The 16,705-nt window shown below is 36.0% G+C and overlaps 1 protein-coding gene across 2 annotated transcripts; it reads right to left on the bottom strand.

Moving 5' to 3' along the window:
- Positions 1 to 6,375: 6,375 nt before the first annotated feature.
- LOC123674237 lies at positions 6,376 to 12,990 on the bottom strand. Of its 2 annotated transcripts, none has more exons than XM_045609173.1 (2): positions 12,750 to 12,990; positions 6,376 to 6,772 (listed from the first exon to the last, which is right to left on the bottom strand). In XM_045609173.1, exons 1-2 carry the CDS (start codon positions 12,961 to 12,963, stop codon positions 6,513 to 6,515), a joined length of 474 nt encoding a protein of 157 aa, XP_045465129.1. In that variant the 5' UTR covers positions 12,964 to 12,990; the 3' UTR covers positions 6,376 to 6,512. The 2 variants fall into 2 exon arrangements, with proteins under 2 accessions (XP_045465129.1, XP_045465130.1); XM_045609174.1 differs by having other exon boundaries at positions 12,759 to 12,987.
- Positions 12,991 to 16,705: the final 3,715 nt, after the last annotated feature.

Here is a 16,705-nt window from a genome sequence, read left to right as displayed (position 1 = left end):
CCCAACATAAATTAACCATGGCGGAGAAAGGTCCGTATTGTGTGTTTAAAATGTTATAACAAGTTACCCAATCATATCAAATGCTGTTAGAATTTGTGTGAATATGAAAGATGTACCCAATCTCGATAGCGTAAATGTCAGTATTGAATATTGATCCTGGGTCTTGGGGCAACAGGATTTTGGAGATCCAATTCCTGGTTATTTCGATAGGTTCGAACAATAAAAAAAAAGAAAAAAATGTTTTGAATAGAGAATTCTATTAGCATTAGATATGAGGAAAAAGGGCCAGAATTAGCAATATAGGAAAGAAACAAGGGAGGTGTGAAATCTAGGTAATCAAATTATGCTTGCTACTGTAACAACCTACTTTTATTCACAAAGGCTAGCAGCTGGTCCAGCACATCCAGTGTTGGCTGAAAATTATCTCAAATATGGTAAAGGAAAACCAGATGAAGAGTGTGCAGAGTATATAGTTCATAACAGTTAAAAATATCTATTTACATATAGGGAAAAGACTGCTTTTCCTCCCGTAGAATTTATGAGGCCCGACGCGAAAGGGAGGAAAAGCATTTTTCTCCTGAGGTATGTATATAGTTTTTTCTACTACCTTTTCACAAAATTCCTCACCAGAATTATGCGACTATAGTACAATATTAAGTACATGATGTATGGGCATCTCAAATTCAAAATAATCAAGTACGCGGTGCGTTAGCATCGTGTTTTAATTTGTATTGATATCGCTTAGTTGCTATGACAATATGGATAATACAAACGAGCATAACTGTTACGTTCTTTACTTTTCGAATTTATTTGTGATTTTTTTTTGCGACTATGTTCTAGTGAGGATGAAGAGAAGATGAAAAATCTCGCCGAACAGACTGAACAAGTATTCATAAATCTGCTGCCTGCGAAATTGAAAGAGAGTTTGAGTTGATTCAATTGTGATTAATATGACTGGGACAAATTTATTAAGAATAACTTTTAAACTTCTCGGTATCGATATTTGATTGACGGCATCATGCAGGGACCGTATTCTCGACAAGTGATCTTTCAAAACGTATACGTTCTTTCAGTGCTAATTACACTGAATGAACGTATACGTTTTGAAAGATCACTTGTCGAGAATACAGTCCCAGATCTCCTGCAACGAATGTCGGAAGGTTTGTCGATGATCAGATGAGTTTGATTATTTCTTCTCGAGTCATAATTGGTGAAATGCATCAGAGAATAGTATTAATAAATCCTCGTGAACGTCAGCTGCCGTTAGGTGGGTGGGATGAGCAGCGGCAGCACCCCATGCACGAAGAAAAAAAAATACATTTAATCATTTCCTCCAACTGAAAATTTGTCGAATTGTAGATAACCCAATATATCGACCAAAAAAAGCAATCAGCTGGATATAGCATACGTCAGCTGGTACCTCAAACATGACAGAAAAAATTTATATTGGACCGCATTTAATATTTTCGGCTCCGATTTTGGAGCCATTCTCAAGAACCGTTTACTTTAAGACGGGGTCTCAATCTGCCTACTCCCCAGGTATTGTCAACGAAAGTATTCTCGCAGGTGTGGGTATCTTCCGTCCTTCGAGGCGACTGGATGTCAACCGCACTTCGGGGGGATTTCGCAGGTGATGCATTTGAGGGATTCTAGGACCTAACCAATGTTAATGAAATTTACAAAAAGATCTTTAATATTGTTATGTGCTCTGTCGAGTCGAATAGTTTCTATATAGAGAAATGAATTTGAAATCGAAAACATGGATCACAAATGATATAATAGAAGTAAAATCTTAAGAAATTATTTTGGCTAGGTAAAAATACATACAATTTCCTCATCTCTGAGCAGTACAAACAGTTTAAAAGACAGCACAACTATCTGTAACTAAAGCTAAAGCGGAATTCTTTCAGAGAAAAATTTCGGGTAGCTCTAATAAACAAAAAGCCATATGGCAGATATTCACTTCCGAGTTAGGACAAACAAAACGTAAAGCTGAAATATCCTTAACAATTACCGATGCTGTCACCAATGATAGTGTTAAGGTAGCAGGAGCTTTTGGTGCCCATTTTTCTAGTGTTCAAGCACACACAGCTCTTAGAATAGATTAGGTAGTAATTTGTCTCAGCATTGTACGGTGTCAATGAGGAGTATAAGTTTCTTTGTTACGTATCTAGATTCTGGAGAAATAGTCGATATAATGAAGAAAATGAAATTAAAGAATAGCTCTGGTACGGACGGAATGACTATAAAATTGGTTAAATCATTGTCCGCTAAATTGGCTTCCCCCATTTAGTTTCTGGCGAATCAGATGTTTGCAACTGGAATATTTCCTACAGGGCTTAAAAGAGGGCTGCTGATCCCCATACTCAAAAAAGATGACCCTCTCAATCTTGACAATTATAGACCAATAGTTCTATTGAATTGTAGATGAGATAGTTGAACGACTGTTGTTCGATAGAATGATGTCCTTTGTTGGTTGAAATTCCGTCATTTCTGAATCATTGCATGGGTTTTGTGATGGCAGGTCGACTGAGAGTGCGGCTGCTTCTATGTTTGAGAAGGTTCATATTGGGCTAGATGTCGGTAATCACGTAGCTGTTCTCTTTTTCGACCTGTCAATAGCATTTGACATAATTAATCATGACTTTTTGATCGATAAACTATATGTCTATGGCTTCACAGGAAATATGATGAAAGTGATAAGATCATATTTGAATTTCAGGAAGGTTTGTGTAAGAGTTGACCAGTATGTTTCGGAGGACTTCGACATCGATATGGGTGTCGCCCAGGGGTCGGTGCTGGGGCCACTTCTGTTTTTAATTTTCATAAATGAAGTACCAGAAATAATAAAAAGCGGCAAGGTTACCATGTTTGCTGATAAAGCATTTGTGATCTCGGTGGCGCCGCCTGGGGAGTTAGAACCTAAGCTGAGAACTGTAATGGTTGACTTCGATGCATGGTGCAGCAGTAATAATATCATATTGAACTTAAGTAAGACTGTTTGTCTGAATTTTAAAACTAGCTGTATTAGGGAGGTAGAATTTGGGAGCATCCATACTGCATCTGAAACGAAATTCTTGGGAGTCAAGACCGATGAGTTTTTGAACTGGAAAAACCACGTCAATGAAGTGTGCATAAAAATTAACTCTGGTTTCTTTGCTAATAACACAATGAAATGTACTCATATCAATGTACTATGCATTAATAAATATATACTACGGTATGGTAAACTGTCACCTTTGTTATAATATAGTTTTATGGGGAGGGTCTTCTGGTAGCGAACGAGTTTTCATTGCCCAGAAGAAAATAATTAGATTAATTTTCAATCTGCGTCCTCAAGAGTCCTGTAGACCGACATTTAAGAATTTTGGAATCCTGACATTTCCATCTCTTTACATCTTGAACTGTCTCCTGCATGTAAAATGTAACATTAATAACCTAATGAAATGTTCTGACTTTCACGACTATCAGACAAGACATAGTAGCATCGTCTGCATACCACGACATAACACAAGCAAATATGAGACCTCGCCTACTTTTGCGGGAATCAAGTTTTACAATCATCTTCCAAACGAGCTGAAATCGCTAGATATCAAAACTTTCAAAAAAAAGATCAGATGTATATTAGCTGATAAATGCTTTTACAGCACTCAGGAGTTTCTTTCTGACTCATTGATTTAATCCTCTATATTGTTTCTTAATGTTAAATTTTGCATCTCAAAGTTTGTAACTATGCTATTTTTTTTTTCCTGATGTTGACTTGTCCTATACATTATTCTGTGTCTTAGGGATCAATAAAGAATTGAATTGAATTGAATTGAAATAAATAATTTTGAAATGAATTTCCATCAAGTGAAGACCGAATCAATCAAATAAATGTACTATGCATTGATTTACAGTAATATGAGTTATTTAACGATACTGTGGGGCAATAGTGTGGACGCGAATAGGGTGTTCGTGGGACAGAAGCGCATAATTAGCTTTATATTTGATCTCAAAAAAACTGACTCGTGCAGACCATTTTTAAAAGATAAAAATTTTCCCATTCCCTTGCATATATATTCACAGACTTTTACTATATGAGAAAAATGTAGTATCTTCCATGAAAGTAAATTCCTTTTGGCATCCATACGGGACGAGAAATGCAAACAGACTCTTGTCGAAGGGACACAGGCTGTCCATGTATGAGAAGTCACCAACATATGCGGGAGTAAAAATGTTCGATCGACTCCCGAATGAAATTGTTGAATTTGTTATTGGAAAGTTCAAAATGGCTGTCCGAAAGATCCTGATAGCTAAATGTTATTATTCCGTAGAAGAATTTATAGGAGAATACTGCGGATATCCTGGGTGGATCACGTATCAAATGAGGATGTTCTGAGGAGAATTGGAAAAGAGCGAGATCTAAAATCAAACAGCGGAAGCTGGAATACCTAGGGCATATAACAAGAAATGAACATAGATATGGCCTGTTTAAGCTAATTTTACAAGGCAAAATTTACGGAAAGCGAGGCCCAGGAATAAGAAGAAACTCTTGGCTACAGAATCTTAGACAGTGGTTCTCCTTAATAACATCAGGACTCTTTCGTGCCGGCGCACATAAAGTGAAGATAGCCATGTTGGTCGCCAACATTCGTCGCGAATAGGCACTCCAAGAAGAAGAAGAAGAATTTATGTGTGATAGATTTCAATTTGATTTCATGTATGACTTGACGTGTACATCTGTTCTTGTAAACAGCTCAAGTACAAATATATTTTATTACCTATTATTATTAAATTTCATTCAACATATTCATAATACTATTTCATCTTCAAATGAAATGCTTAAATTTATTCTTCGTCAAGGTAAACTATGCAGGACTAATAAAAGCTAAGAATGAAAGCTTACTTACCTTAAATGACTTCTTCGATTTGGAACTCTCATTATGAATTTTATAAAAAACGATTTGAAACTGTGTTACAAAAATTTCTTCTATACCTGTCATACCAAAAGAATTTCCTCATAAAATATCATTACACAATACACAGAAGCCCAATCTAGGTTCAACATGCTTAGTTTGGAAAACTGCATAAAGAAAAAATTAATAATAACATTTTAATATATAAAGTTCCGAACGGCATCCCTTTGGTCCCCCAAATTATGCAGTTATTGTCCTTCAGAATTCCGGAGAGAAGATCAAATTCAAAGAAATTTTTACTATACCTTTTCGTCGTTTGAAAGTATTTCAGATTTCGCCAATTTGTAGATTTTCGACGACGCGACGTTCAACTTAGGGACAGTTGCACTGTTCAAAAAATAATGGTATATTCTAAAACAAGTTGCAGAATAGGCTACTATTCCAAAACGAATGCGAAAAGTGTTGGAATAGCCTTCTGCAAGTATTAGGTGATATTTTTTCTATTTTGGACAAGTTTTGTGAAATATTTTCGAAATTCAATGAAAAATTCAGATTATATATCCTATTGACTTTTGTATTGTACCTTGGCAGTTGGTGTGACTGTTACGAAAATTGACAGATTACGGAATTTGAATATGAATCGTATGTTTCGAAGTTTGAAATAACTCACAACTACGCATTAAATTCGTGAGTTGTCGATATATAACACCACCAGAATTAAGAGAATTTGCGAATAATGTTGCAAATCATTTCACTATATCCAAATTTAATAATATTGACAATTATTGACGTTTGTTGAAATTTGATAGGATTGGAAGTCAGTATAGTCAACCATAAAATGAAAAATATATCTGAAAACGATGCTATAATGAGTTCATTACATTACATTACACTGTTTTCATTTCATTTCTACCGATTTGCTGATTAATACCAATGTTTAATTAAACAGGATAAATATTGGGCAACATTGCAAAATTTCGATAGAAATTCGACAAAAAAAGGTGAACAAACGTGAACCTACGATGGACAAACGATCCTGAAATTTTGAGCTCAAAATTCGCATTTGGGGGTGCCAACTCACACTTCGCGTAATTTCGAATGGTCGATTTTTTTGGATCCTTGGGGTGGACAAATGAATTTATTGGGTGGAAAAACGTGGACATACGATGAACAAACGATCTATGGAATTTTAAACCATTTTTGGCAATTTGGGAGTGCTGCTCAGAAAACGAACGGAAAAGATGTATTTTCTCATATCTTTCGAACGGTGCCTGGACAAATGAAAAAAAGGGGTGACAAACGTGGACCTACGATGGACAAACGATTCTGGGGGTGCCAGCTTCACACAGCTGCCTTTCAGGCTCCTGACACAAACTTCCACAATCGTGAGAAAAGTTTTCTGCACTTGTTGCCCAATATACTATTAGGTATGGGTTGGAATAGGTGCTTGTATTCCTATCTTCAATAAATAAAATAATAAATACGAAAGCGTTTTTATTTCAAGAATATTTCATGAATTCATTCTACAACATTGTCAAAGAATGTTATCAAATCAACTATTTTAATTCCAGATCAATTTTTTTTTATATCTAAGTTCCTGATACAATTCTTATATTATACTGGACAAAAGTGAGCTGAAGTTTGGAGTGATTGATTGTTATACCATTTTCCAGATGAGCCATTGGCCCAATAATTTGTAAAATGTTGACAATTACAACGGTACAAATCATATGTGAAAGTTGTTCCTACCATTCTTTGAGCTCTTTTTATCGTCTCTTCCCTAGATAGTGATCCTTTTCCATAGTTCTCGCATTTATCTCTGTTAATGCCAGATGTGAAGTAAATGTGATGTATGTCGGAGATCACGCCATTAGCTGTGAATAATTCAGAGAACAATATTGTATCCATAGACGTAACGATGGGAGATTATTAGGGACATAACCTCTCCATTGATTGGAACAAATAAGAAAAATTGTAAGTAACAATTCATAATAAAATTTTATAAATAATTGAAAGCTTTTTTGAAGTTAATTCTAGTTATGCCAATTATTGTATCAACACACTTTTTCATGTCCTACAAGTTGACAACATTCCATCAAAATGTGACGAATAATTTTTTTAATTGTAGTTATTTTGTCTGCTCAAGAGGTGGCGTTAGGGGTGTCGCGCCACACTTTACTTTGGCCACGGCGGATTTATAGGGATCACCTTTCCACTATGGTGTGAGGGAGTGCGTCTACTGTGACTTAGGCAGTGATCACTGATCGCAGGATTGCGATTATAACCAGAGATTAAGCGTAAATTTCTCAAAACTTGCACATTACGGGAGACAACATATATATTCACGCATTGTGAATTTTTTTTTGCAATTTCACTTACATAATTTCATATCATAATTAAAGGTATCATTAAAATTATGAAACACTTTAGATATCTTTATTTTATTTCCGCAATTGTTTCATCACACCGACACACCATGACTGCTACAGGTGTCTATTATTTAATAGTCAACGATACAAACGATAAGATTAGACTTACTGATGACGAATTCGATTCTGTCCGTCCGTCCGCCCGTATAATATAATTCCGAAGGACAAAAACTGAAAACTTGAAATTTTCAGGATATATTCAAATCTCAAATGCGCGGATAAGTTCGTTGATGGGCAAAATCTGACTAGGGGTTTTGTAAATATGATCAATAGAAATTTTGTGTTCTTGGTAATTTTAAAACTGCTAATTCGATCGAGATGAAATTTGAATTCAGATGATGAATGGCAATTTCAAGGCTCGTGCGAAATTCCATGTTGATCGCGTAACTAGAACAATAGAAAATTCAAGAAAAAAATCTTAAAAAATAATAACCCATATTCAGTTACCACAAAACCGACTAGGTTGTGATTTTGGATATTTATTTTGAATTGAAATTTCAAGTTCCGCGCAAAATTTCAAGCTCATTAGAACCATAGAACATTCAAGTAAAAAATTGGAACATAAACACCCAATATATCTGTATCAACACTATGCTTCAGGGAATAGAGGCTCACTTGTGATAGGAAAAAAAAAAGAAAAAAGTGGTACCCTTTTTTCTAAACCAAGCTTTCGCAATACTTTATTGCTTCTTCAGGGTGTCTAAAATAAACAGATACAAAACATTGATACATTTACGCAAGTTAAAAAGGCTCTTATCTCAGACTACAACACTATCTGTATCAATATATGTCCGACCGAGTTGAAATTTTGCTTGTAAGAGGGCTACTATTTATGTATTGAGAATTGGCAACACTGATATTGCCAGGTGAAATTTGATATTGACATCGTAAAATTTGACATTTTTTGTGGTATAAGTACTCATAACGTTTCGATGTACGATCAGAGACAACATTGTACGATCCCAATTTTTGTTGTTTACAGTAAATTGATAATTTCATCTCCGCCAAAATATAGATTTAAATCGTGAAAATTTTCTAGCTTTGTAAATTATGACTTTCGACGTGGTCTAACTCAAGAAAAATGCAGCTATCAAATTCAACTTTTGGCGATGAAGCACCAGCTAGTGTATATCGCTGGTTTACTGAATTCAAACGTGGACGTAATTCGCTCACGGACGAAGTTGGAGAAGGTCCTCCAAAATACGTTTTTGTTGATGCTGTGCGAAAACTAATTGAAAAAGATTGTCATGTGACATATCAGGAAATCGAGAGATGTTTAAGCATTAGTATGACTAGCGTACATAAGATTTTGTACGAACATGTGTGTTCGGTGGTTCTGTGCAAGTTGGATTCCAAATTTGCTAAATGATGCTTAAAAAATTTTTCGTGTCGATTGATGTCGTACAATGATTTCGAAATAAGACTGTGGTGCATCCAAAGCGGTAAACAACATCGTCACAGGTGACGAGTCGTGGATTCGTTGCATATTAGTACGAGCCAGAAGGCCAGTCGGTAGTTTGGGTGTTTCAATCTGAAGCAAGGCCAACAAAAGTTGTTCGTTCTCGAAGCGTTAATAATAATAATAGTTTATTTTACCCAACAGGAAATTTCCCAACAACAGGGAAACATATTGGCAATGAATAATATCAACAATTATTCAAACAAAATTACACATTCAATGATACAACAATAAACAATAACCGCCCCGAACTAAAAAAACAAATTAAACTTAAGTTCATCAGCAGCCCTGCACAATCGATAGACCGGAGCTTGCTCAACTATGTTAGTCCGAGGTTTAGGGAGTCGAAAAGTTGATGTGGTCCTCGCTTCAATTCTTGGTACACGAATGTCAACCCTGGAAGTAGATGAGGTGAATCAATTCTTCCAGTGACAAGCTTTTGCGCAAATTTAACACATTGTCGCTTCTGTCTCTCCTGCAACGTTGAAATTCGAATTTCCCGCATGATCTCCGACAAATCCGCACCACGTTCAGGATACCTGCCGGTCTTTCTATATTCAGCACACTTCAGGAATTTTCTATGAATGCGTTCAAGTGATGTTAGATGGGAACTGTATATCGGAAACTAAACCAAGTTGGCGTACTCTAATTTGCTGACGACAAGAGAAAAATAGAGAATTCTGAGGACTGAGACATCAGGGAACTCCCTGGAACACCGGAACACAAAGCCTAAAGATCGACTAGCCGAATAACAAAACTCCTCGATGTGAGGAACAAAGCTGAACGTCGAATCAAATAACACCCCCAAATCGCGAAACCGATCTCCACTAGCGATAAGACAATTACCAATAGAATAATTGAAGGTGAGAGGACGTAAGCTTCTCGTGAAAGTCACCTTAAAACACTTTTGTATATTTAAAATGAGTCCATTGCGCGAGCACCAAACATTAACTAACTCCAAGCTGGACTGGAGCAGCTCTAAATCAGCAATTCCGCGTATCCTCAGGTAAAGTTTGAAGTCATCTGCATAGGCCAAGGCTAAGCAACTGAGAAGAGCTAGAAGATCGTTGATAAAAATTATGAATAACAATGGTCCAAGATTTGATCCTTGCGGCACACCAGATGACAGACAAAATTCGAAAGACTTGAAGCCATTATAAAACATATGACTCATTCTTCCCTCCAAGTAAGATCTCATCAGGTCGACATATGCTGGACTGAGGCCAAAAAAAGAAAGTTTATTCAGCAACATACGGTGATCAACCGAGTCGAATAAATAACGTCGACCTGACCTCCATCATCCAGAGTCTCCGCGATAAACTGCGACAATGTTGCCAAATTTGTGACCGTAGACCTGCCCCGCATGAACCATGTTGAATGCTGATATATGTGGTCTAACATTATGACTGATATTAGCGTATAAAGCTTCTTCATATACTTTTGCAAAGTTAACAGTACAGAAATTGGTCTATAGTTCTCTACTTGTGATTTATCGCATTTTTTGAAAATCGGAACTACTCGGGCTCTCTTCCAAATGGTGGGAAAAATGGAAGTACGCAAGCTGACAGAGATGATGCGATGTAGAGGCTCAGCAAGCACAGAGCCACAGTTTCTGATGAAAAATGAGGGTAGCTGATCGTCACCAGCAGTTGCTTTATCAGGAAATTTATCCATAATAGATCTAATTTCATCTTCAGTTATAGAGGGCAAGACAACTGGAGGGAATTGGGAAAATGGAGTTTCGCTATAATCCCTGACTGCGTCTGGCATACGAACATTTGAAAAATGCTTTGCGAACAAATCGACTATATCTCTTGGATCGTCATGTGATATTCCGTGGCTATGAAATACACCAGGAATTCTTGTGCCACTCTTCCTATGTTTGATGTATCCCCAGAAAGAGGAAGAATTTGACTCCAAATCGCCTTGCACCTCAGCTAAGAAGCAAATGGTGGCGTCTTTCTTCACGAATATTGGTCCTGTGGCAATTGCGGCTCTTGAAAATCAAAATAACGTTAATTCAGATCAAACCATTTGTTTGCCGGAAGGTTTGGGTAAATTGAGAGAAACAAACCCAAAACGACGAATCATCTTGTATCATGACAATGCGAGCTCACACACATCAAATGCAACGAATGAATATTTGGACACACAAAAATCACATTAGTGGCTCATCCGCTTTTCAGTCCCGACTTGGCACCGAATTTCTTCTTCTTCTTCTCAGAAATTGAAAATAAACTTCGTGAACAACGATTTTCATCGCCCGAAGAATGAGGTTGAGACCTTCAAAATGAATGTTTTGGAACTACCACCTCCTGATTGGAAAAAAAATGTTTTGAATGATGGTCCAACCGCATGCAAAAGTGTATATAGATCTTAAAGGCGATTATTTTAAAAATCAATACAAACTTTTTCATGGAAATCGCTTGTTTATTTTGTGTAGGTATTCTTAATGAATAAATAGTAACCCTCGTATGTGAAGAATAGCAATTCCAAGCTCCGTGCAAAATTTCGACCTGATCACATAAGCAGAACTATGAAAAAATAGACCATAAAATTATATTGCAATAGGTATATATAGAGTGATCATTTCAAGGTTTGTGCCAAAATTTGCGTGGATTGCATAACCAGAACAATAGGAAAATCAAGAGGAATATTTGAAGACAAAAATAATAGTTCTTTGAAAACAAATCCGACCGAGTTGAAATTGCTTGTCTAAAGGGTGAGTAAGTTAATAGTGCTCGATCGGTCCATAACTCTTGTAAATTTTGGGCTAGGAGAATTATTCAAATTTGGCATAATCGACAGCACTAAGAGCATGAGCTTAAAATATTTTTGACTCTACAGGCTGGTCCGAAAGTGGTGAAACACGATATCACCTTGTTTTTTTTTGAATAGAAATGCCAATTTTTTAACATGCTCATAATCTACATGAAATTCTGATTTAGAAATACCCCATTTGTTATAATTTCTCTGTGGTACTTTTTAACGAAGGCCACTTTTTCCGAAAAATTTCATGGTTTTAATGGTTTAAAATAAAGATCATATCTTGAAAACCGTTCGAGATAATTGTACGATTTATTTTTCATTGTATTCCCGTCTTCTGCAAATTTACGGATCACTCTACAGGTAGTCCGAAAGACACCGCAATTTTTTAATAATGATGTTTAATTTCTTTTCAAATGGCATGTCCTGAATTTTTTTGGCTATCGGATAGCCCAAACAATTTGTGTCTAAAATGAATTATTTTCAATATGATTCGTATTTCATATTTCGTACTGCGACTGGTATATACTTTTCACGCATACAATTTCAAAGGTATAAGAATAAGATTACTCAACTCTACTTACAATACCTACTAATAATATCAATTGAAGATAAGCCAAATCAAAGAAATCATCAACACATTTCTAAAGACTCATTTGGTCTGAAATGAGACCAGTGAACAAACAGAAACATGGTCAGAATTCTCTTAGGGAGTTCGAAATGACTGATATTATTAGTAGGTATTAATGAGAGTTGAGTAATCTTATACCTTTGCAATTGTATGCGTGAAAAGTATACTGACAGGAACATTTGGGCACTTGTTCATTCATGCTCGTCTCTAAGGGTGCAATTGAATGAACCACTGAACGAGTGCTAGCTTCTAACATCACGTCGATGCTTTACTATTTTTTTTTAATTTGGGATGTTTCCAGTTTTTTTAATCGAAACTCAAACACATTTTTGTCATAACTGTATTCTTGTACAAAGATATGATGGAAATATTAGGATTTATATTACCATAAAGGTAACGTGATATCTGTGATATTTTTGGTGTGCTTTATTACAATAAATTTTCGAAAGATGAAAGAATTATCTATAGTAAATTATACAATTATACCTATCAATGGGCGAATTTTATGTATGAAATAATTCCTACAGAAAAATGAAGAAGAGTTGCTACAACAATATTATACATACATATTGTACCTCCATCATTGAAAACAGATATCACATGGTTTGGTTTATCACCCCCTATCATGTAATGTTTGAAACCAAAAAAACCTGCAGCACCAGATAATTTGCATTTGATAATATCACCAGGTTGCCAACTCATATCATCAAGTCTATCACCTTTGATTGTATAAAATATGATCGTGAGAAGAAAAATATGTAGCAGCTTTCTTGAAGCCATTCTTATTTACGATAACTACAATATAGAAACTGTTTCCTGAGAAATCCGCTTCATATTTATAATAAGATAACAAGATTCAAAAATTCAGATAATTTTATTTCGAGAAGTTTATACTCCTCAACCAAAAAAGTGATCTTGCAAGAATAATAAATAGTAATTTTTGACCATGTCTTGGGAATATAGATTTTTCTTGTAGTATAGAAAATAATGATATATTTATATTCGCCTACATTTGAATTCCATATAAGTCGGATTTACCCAAAATCATTTCAATCAAATAATAATAATAAAAAAAGTTTATTTCATGCATATTTATTTCAATGCATAAGGAATTTTAGAAAGATAGGCAACAATTTCGAAAAGCCAGATATTTTTATTTCGAGGATTAAATTATTATCCCCACTGAATTCTCTATTCTTTTAAGAGATGATGTGACCTATTGCAAATACAGACAATTCCAACATATTCATTCGATAGAGAATATTGTGCTGGCAGTTATCAATTAGGAAAACTTGTGTTTGTGTTCTTCAATAAGAGACTAATATGCCAATTGGAATTATTCACATATATTTTTAGTTCATTTATACCGTTCCCGCCCTGAAAAATTCACGTTTCTTGTATTTTTATTCACTTACGAGTATGTCACAACTCTTTCATAGCTAACTATTAATTTTTCCGAAATATTGTGCTTCGTTTGTAAAAAGTCACAAAATTATCTATTCATTATTTTCTCCGTAGAATCTAACGCAATCATAAAAAAATAGGGTTCTAATTTGAAAATCGAAAGTTATGGTCAAATTTTGTCCACAATTTTTGCCACAATATTCGAAACACCCTGTGATATATTTCTTGAGGTCAAGATATGCACGATAATCCTACAGCATTCTAGTTCGAGAAAGTGATTAGAATATAAGCATATAGGATATTCACAGTAATAGTAATTTACGTAACAAGTCCGGAAAATAGGGTTTTTTTGGACGAATAGACAAAATTCCAGGACGAGCGTAAGCGAGTCCTGGAAGTCTGTGAGTCCAAAAAAACCATTTTAGGGCGTGTTGCGTACAAAATTTTTTCGGCAACTATGTAAAATAACACTATCGCTGCTGCTTTCCATATTTTATTGCGATTGCGATAAAAAAACATGCAAATTTTTGACAACTAATTTCATATGAACTGTCAGCCGTTATCTCTGTTGCTATGGATTCTATGATTCTTTTCCGGCCTAGTCCGGGAAGTACGTACTTTCCGGACTAGGCCGGGAAATGCTACTTTCTCAGAGAAAAAGCGTCCGGAAAGTGAGCACTTCCCGGACGGTTGCCGAAAAAAATAATTCACGTAATGGTGGCTATGGAAATTCTCTCTTTTTTTCATTTTTTTCTTAATATTTTAAAAACTATAAGAACTAACGCAATAATTTCAGGAAGGGGTAATTGAGAATGGAAATCTTGATAATATCTAAGACAAAAAATGTAAAAAAAGTTTTTTTCGGCAACCGTCCGGGAAGTGCTCACTTCCCGGACGCTTTTTCTCTGACAAAGTAGCATTTCCCGGCCTAGTCCGGAAAGTACGTACTTCCCGGACTAGGCCGGAAAAGAATCATAGAATCCATAGCAACCGAGATAACGGCTGACAGTTCATATGAAATTAGTTGTCAAAAATTTGCATGTTTTTTGATCGCAATCGCAATAAAATATGGAAAGCAGCAGCGATAGTGTTATTTTACATGGTTGCCGAAAAAATATTGTACGCAACACGCCCGAAAATGGTTTTTTTGGACTCACAGACTTCCAGGACTCGCTTACGCTCGTCCTGGAATTTTGTCTATTCGTCCAAAAAAACCCTATTTTCCGGACTTGTTACGTAAATTACTATTTTTGAAAACATTTTTTTCTCTTCTTGTATAATCGGAAGTGCAGGAGCTTTTGTCATAAGCCTTTTTCAGGTTGACAAATAAGAGATGTAGTTCTTGATCGTAGGTTATTTTCTTTTCTATTACTTGCTTAAAAAAGTGATCCACGGTTGATCTCCCAATTCGAAACCCAGCTTGTTCTTCAGCTTCCATGTTTTGGTATTCCCAATTTTATCTCGACTTTATTACCTTGCCGTATACCCTACTCAAAGTGTTGGTGACTGTGAAGCCTCGATAGTAATCGCATTCATGTTTATCTCCTTTTTTGTAGATGGTGGTTGGGGAACTTGTTTTCCACTCTTCGGGTATTTGTTGTCTGTTAATGCAAATTTGGAACAATTTAGTTGAATGTATACACAACTTTTCACTTCCGTATTTAATGAGTTCTCCATATATGTCCCTAGGCCCTGATGCCCTTCCATTCTTCAGGAAGTGTATTTGAACTCTTACTTATTGAGGTGTATGGAGTTTCTTTCACACAGATGAATATGAATTTTAATTATGCATTTGTCTATAGAAATAGTCTTTTAAAGGACATCCCTGTTACCCCAACCTTGCCTTTTTTTTAATGGAGGGAAATTCACCTATGGACACCCAACAAATCTCGACAAATGTAAAACACCTGTTGGCACCTTTTGGGTAGTGTGAGGCTGTCCTGAAGGGCATACTCACTAAAAACCTCCATTACACCTCCGCCGAACCCGTAGAGAAAAGTTCCAAAGACGCCAACTTTCCTTTTACGCGTTCAGCCTCAGTGAGGCCGGGTCACCAAGGGTTTGGTACTCTACGGCGGAAAGGTCCGTCTTTGTGTGTCCTGTCCTAGGAGTTTGGGATTTGACAGAAGCAATTCGTTTTCGGTGGTAGAGCCATTCAACAGATATCCTAAAAAGCGTGAAGCAACTACCCGTCAATAAGCTAGCCCTCGTTCCGTGGTTAAGAATAAGAATGATCCCGCAAATTATTGATCAATAACCTTACTGAACAGCGTATGCAATCTTGACAAAGATCCTATCAACAAGAATAACCGAAAAAATGTATATCGGAGAAGAACAGCAAGGATTCAGGCACAATAGATCAACAGTTGATACAATATTCATTTTAAGACAAACAATTGAGAAATCATTGGAATTTGATAAACCATTATACCTATGCTTTGTGGACCTTACAAAAGCATTCGATCGAGTGCGCCTAGTAGATGTCTTGAAAATTCTGAAGAACGGAAAAATAGACCCTAAACACATAAAAGTTATCAAAAAACTCAACAAGAACAACAAAAGAAGGGTCAAAACTCAACACGGCTTAACCGAAGACATACCCATACTGACAGGAATTCGCCAGGGTGATAGCCTAAGCCCAATCCTATTCAACTTGATCATGAATGAAATTATAACTAGTGTCAACCAAACCAGTAGAGGATATAGAATGGGGCCAAGAGCATTAAAGATCTTATGCTATGCGGATAATGCTGTTTTGATGGCTGAAAACGAAGATAATCTACAACGTCTGCTATATCGATTCCAAACAACAGCCGATGAATTCAATATGATCATTTCATTGGAGAAAACGGAATCGATGGTCATCTCTCGGAAACCTATCCGATGCAAATTGGCCGTCAATGACAAACCCATGAAACAAACTATGCAATGTACAGGGTGGGCAAATTTCGATGTTTTAGCACTACAACTTTAAAACCAGAGGTGATAGACAAAATCTGATACCCACTTCTCGATCTCTTTTTCTGAGAAACTAACAAAAGTAGTATTCATTTTTGGCCACCTTCTTTTGTTTTCGAGTTATAAGCGAAAATTGGAAAAATGGCGATATCGAAAAACA

Source organism: Harmonia axyridis, chromosome 2, assembly GCF_914767665.1.
Source record: "Harmonia axyridis chromosome 2, icHarAxyr1.1, whole genome shotgun sequence".
Classification (NCBI taxonomy): domain Eukaryota; kingdom Metazoa; phylum Arthropoda; class Insecta; order Coleoptera; family Coccinellidae; genus Harmonia; species Harmonia axyridis.
This window is presented reverse-complemented; position numbering and strand designations above follow the sequence as displayed.

Coding starts and splice junctions, on each gene's coding strand:
- LOC123674237 (XM_045609173.1), bottom strand. CDS start 12,963: ATGGCTTCAAGAAAGCTGCTACATATTTTTCTTCTCACGATCATATTT. Junction 6,773..12,749: donor CAATGATGGAGGTACAATAT/GTATGTATAATA, acceptor AATTATTCACAG/CTAATGGCGTGATCTCCGAC.